This window comes from Rhinopithecus bieti, unplaced genomic scaffold (assembly GCF_001698545.2).
Source record: "Rhinopithecus bieti isolate Rb0 unplaced genomic scaffold, ASM169854v2 scaffold_63303, whole genome shotgun sequence".
In the NCBI taxonomy this organism is placed as follows: domain Eukaryota; kingdom Metazoa; phylum Chordata; class Mammalia; order Primates; family Cercopithecidae; genus Rhinopithecus; species Rhinopithecus bieti.
The window spans coordinates 178,194-183,196 of record NW_016823941.1 but is presented as its reverse complement, the minus strand read 5'-3'; the positions used below and the strand labels follow the sequence as shown (position 1 = coordinate 183,196).

General features: G+C 36.6%; 1 protein-coding gene across 1 annotated transcript in view; it reads right to left on the bottom strand.

Annotated features, from left to right (window-relative positions):
- Nucleotides 1–201: 201 nt before the first annotated feature.
- The window catches only part of LOC108521975 (dystrophin-like), a gene marked incomplete at its 3' end in the record, with an annotated part of 169,929 nt that continues 165,127 nt past the window's right edge, over nt 202–5,003 (bottom strand). The window contains exon 5 of the mRNA XM_017862078.1: nt 202–322. Coding sequence (XP_017717567.1) covers nt 202–322 — 121 coding nt within the window. The remainder of the gene's footprint in view (nt 323–5,003) is intronic.

The window sequence follows — 5,003 nt, the reverse complement described above, 5'->3', positions numbered from 1 at the left end:
TTTATGAATGTGCAACAGATTTATGCATGGTAGTTTATGAGTCCTTATTTTTTTTTTCAGCATCTATGCTTAATTTGAATTGATTCTATTTAACCAAGAAAATATGAGAGCTATCCAGGCCCTGGCAGCAAGAATGGATGGGCTGCTCTGTCACCACTGATCCTTCTATCAATATGTTATTATAGTTCCACATTCAATTACCTCTGGGCTCCTGGTAGAGTTTCTCTAGTCCTTCCAAAGGCTGCTCTGTCAGAAATATTCGTACAGTCTCAAGAGTACTCATGATTACAGGTTCTTTAGTTTTCAATTCCCTCTTGAAGGCCTGTGAAAGGAGATGAAAAGAAGTGCTTATTTGGCTTGTGGCATTCTTCTCAAAATTAATCCTGGGTGCTTAGAACTTGTTTATGAAACTCTCAGGTCAATTTCTATCTCTTTTGTTTATACACTGATGGTTATAAAATGATTTTTTAAAAAGGCTACATGGGTCTATCTGTTAATGAGGAAAGCACTTTGTTTGTAAAGCTATTCTGGGGAGATAGGGGGAGCATTCCCAACAGTTAATGCCCTCTCATTGAGATAAGAGTGCTTTGTTTACCTAACCTGACAGCCATACTTGAAATCTACAGGTAAGGTTGCAAGGTATATATTGCAAAGCTCTAGCGTGGCTAATGAAGACTTAAACATACCCAAAATAATGGATATCCAGAATATAACGGGAAGCCTTAAGGGTCATTTACAGGACCTTAGGCTATATTAAAGTATACAATTAATCCAACTGATAATCACCAGTTAATTCTGTCAAAATGTCTGACAAGGTATAAAATAGGTAAGCTAAGTGAAAAGTCTCAATACTTTTGAAAAATAGCCATTACATCATCCATTGTGACCTCTTCGAGAATAGTAGAAATGTTTTGAGCTATTATGGATGTAGGAATTGCAGGCACTAGTTTCTATAAATGAACAGACCTAGAATTAATGTTTAATCTGTAATCTTCCTTTATCCAGGGGATCAAGAGAAAAACAAAATGAATAGTTTCTGCCTTCAAAAAGTTTCTAGATCCAAAGAAGGGAGAAAATTAACAGTAGAAGCAGAGTGGAAACAGTAAGTTCCTACATAATTGAGTGCTAAAAGGATCGCGAGGCATACCATGAGCCTAGAATAACCTAACAGATACTCTGACACCATTGAAAAGAGTTACTGACCCAGGTTCTTTGATCTCAGAAGTGAGGGTATTAATAAAATTATTAAGTGCATGCTACATACATGCTAATATATCTGTTTAACAATAACAGTAATAATATTTGCCCTGATCTAGGGCTTAATTTCTGTAACTTTTTTCAACTCTATCTTACTTTTAGCAATGTTGCCTGCTGAATTTAAGCCCTGTTCTTTCACTGGAGAAAAACAAATTAGCAGTATTCTTCCTCGAAATTCAGATACACCATTATGTTACAGAAGTGTTCCACAGCTGTATTGTATGACACATTTTTTAATAAAATCTTAGTGGTGTTCACCATTCAAAAGAATCCTGAGTCTGATACTTTGCAAAATGATTCATCATCCACAGTTATTTACAACTCAACAGAGAAAGGGAAGGCGTTTGAACCAAAATACTGGAGCTCTGTAAGTAGAATATTAGGATTCAGCCTATAGATAGGGAAGAAATTTCTGAATAATAGGATATTTCTGTACCCTAAAATCATGCTGGATACATGAGTTATTTACTTTGCTTGCATATAAAGCTGATTCTCCTAATATTTCACTTGAAATCTGTGTGTGTGTGTGTGTGTGTGTGTGTGTACAGTTGCTGTACTCTTGTGTGTTTTTTCATACAATTAAGTTTCCCAGATTCAAGTAAATTATCATTACGCCTAGTTCTCTGTTTGGACCTGGCTGGAGGCAATTAATACTGACATTACTAATTATAAAAATAATAATGGCTCCCTCTATTGAACTGTCATGTGTCAGTGGTTGTACTTGAAACTGGAAATACAAAGTTGAATGCAAAACAGCCCTTTCTATATAGGAACTTTTAACATATAATGGAAGAGTCAAACACGTAAATAATTTCAATACAATGTAGACAGTGCTATAGACTTGCACAATATGGGGAAGAAAATCAGGAAAAGCTTCCAGGAGAAGCTAGTAATCATATAGAATTCAAAAGCATGAACATGATTTATTCAAGGAAGAGTATGCTAGAGGACATTCCAAGAAGAGGAAAATGCAAGTGCAGAGACATAGGACATAGAACAGTATGGTATATATTGATATCTCAAGCAGGCCAGTGTTTCTAGAGCATAAAGAACAAGCAGAGGGCATGTCCAAAGATGAAAAAGACACTATCATTATCTGGAAATATATTAGATTTTTAAACCAGAATTTGAAGCTCTGCCTCTCTATGATCATATATGGTCTGCTAAGAGGCTTAGGTGTTGCCTTGAAGGTAATCAGGAATCTTTGAACGGTTTTAACCAAGGGAGTGGCACAGGAAATGTGTGTTTCAAATAGATTTTCCTGATGTAAATACAGAGTATGTATTCGAGAAGAACAGAAATGGAATCAGAGAGATAATGAGGCGATTGTAAGAATTCAGTACAAGATTATGAGGATCTGACTCAGGGCAATGGTACCAGGAAAAATGACAGGGATAGAATAAGGGAGTGTCTAAAAATCTGAAGTGTGAAAATTTGGTGACTGAATAGATACTGGAGAGAAGAGAGAAAAAGAAACAAGAATGACTCTCAGTGTCTAGATTGAGTAGATGAGCAAATGCTGGGTGGAATTCAACTAAGTATGAGGAAATAAACTTCCCTGGATGTCTCAGTTCACCTACAGAATGCTCTAGCCTCCTGAGAAACTTCCCACACCATGGAGATTAGATCTGTAGCGATTTGTCTAGTTCATTTCTCTGATCCAAGAGGGTCAAATGGTTATAGCTCAGGGTAGGTTCCTAAGCTAAACTCTGTGTTGTCAGAAAGACTGGAGTGGGTATCTCTCTAGGTATTTACATTTCAAAAATATGAAACCCAGACCTTGGAGACATTTCTAGATTGTAAAACATGAGACACATAGGGCTAGCTGGTTTCTGGAGAAGCTGGAGTTAGAACTCAGGCGCATTATGTTTCCACAGAGAATCTTTCAGAAGGAGAGAGGGATAGCAGCCTCCTCCTTTATAAGCAGAGGGAAAAGATTTTTCCTAGTCTCCCACTTATGGAGTACCCAGCCACTCAAGTAGGAAAATATTTCATCAGCCTTCATCATGTTGCCCTGTGGGTAAGTCTTTGGGCAAAGGAAGGGCGCAGCAACAATATTTACTGTAAGGTAATTAAATGAAATCTGCCTCTGATTCAGAACCCTTCATGCTCATTCAGGATAAAATTATTGAAGAGCAATATTAAAAACACAACTTGATGGTGTGTGTGGGCGGGAGATGTTCTGTGCATGGGGGACAGAGTAAAGGACTGTGATATGCTCAGCTTGGAAAGCTAATATTCCTTCCACAAGGAAATAATAAAATCTGAGGTTTGAGGAGAAAAAAAAAATATTTAGGAGTTATTTTCTCATTCAGCTCATACACATTGAGTGCCTACATATCAAATTTTAATGGGCAAAGAGAGGAACGGGATCTCTTGAGAGCCCGAAAAGGAACAAATAGGTGGAGAGATTAGGGGAAATGAGGAGTGTAGAAATTTCAAGGAGAGAGTGAGAATTTTGAGAGGAAGAGGGTGACCAAGTGTGCCCAATGAAACATTGAAGTAAAGTAAGATCAGTATTGCAGAGTGTTCACTAGATGTGGTGAGAGCAATTTCAGTGGAGGGCAGAAGCCTCAGAAGTAGGTCTAGCTGAGCAGCGAGTGGAAGAAGGAGTAGGTATTTCAAGTGAAAATTAAATGTTCAGTTTTCTTTTTCTGACAAGGAAAAGAGGAAGACAGGACAGGAGGACAGAGAAGACAACAAGATAAAGGGATAAGAAGTTCTTTTTAGCATAGGAATGATTTGAACCTAGAGTGAAAGATGGAAGCTAGCAGTAGGGTAACCAACCATCTTGGTTTGCCCAACACTGAGTTTTTCAGGATGAGAGACTTTCGATGTTAAAACCAGGATAGTCTCAGGAAAATTGGACAGTCTCAGGAAAACCAGGAAAGTTGGTCACCCTAGCAGAGAAAGATATATGTTACGACCTTGACAGAAGGTGGAGATAATTGTTGGAACAAGGTCTGTAAAATAAGGAAATGGATCTTAAAGGTCTTATCAAACTTTAAAAGTCCAAGGCACTATTTGATGATATAATTCCATTGTTAAAACTGGACAGTAAATAATTCAAAGCTAAGGACCATCCATTGTGAGAGACCACTTGTTTGCCCATCGAGTTGTTGCCAAGGGCTTAGATCCACCACAGCTGCACAGTTCATTTCTTACATATGAGTCATTGAGGATTAAAATGGGGCTAAAGAAAAGACAAAGAAAGTTCTGTTATTACAAAGACATAAGCACCATTATTTTCACATTGTTGTCTGAAACTAAGAAAAGAAAGTGCATGGAAGAGAGGGTTAAGTGATTGTATCTTTAGAATTTCAAAAGATTCAGATTAAATACAAAAGGATAAAACTCCCACAAAAAGAGAGAAATAGTTGGTTCAAGGAGGTCAGAGGATAAAGAAAATAGTAATAATTCTTATTATGTGGGAAAAAACTATAAATAATAATATGTAATTTTAAATATGGTTATATGTAAGATCCTCCTTAATTTAGTCACTTAACAAACTTCAAGCAACTACTATGTATCAGACACTGCTCTAGGCAATGAACATCTGTGGTCTTTGTAGCATGGAGCTGAAAACAAATGGCTTTATATAGTAAAAAAGCAATGTAGAATTTGCATTAAAATAATGGAAAATCAATTGTTCAGTATCTAATAACTCACCATAAACTGCATGTTGTAATATAATTTATTGCATTTTAAAAGAAAGAAAAGTGAAGACTTTAAAAAAAAAAAAAAAG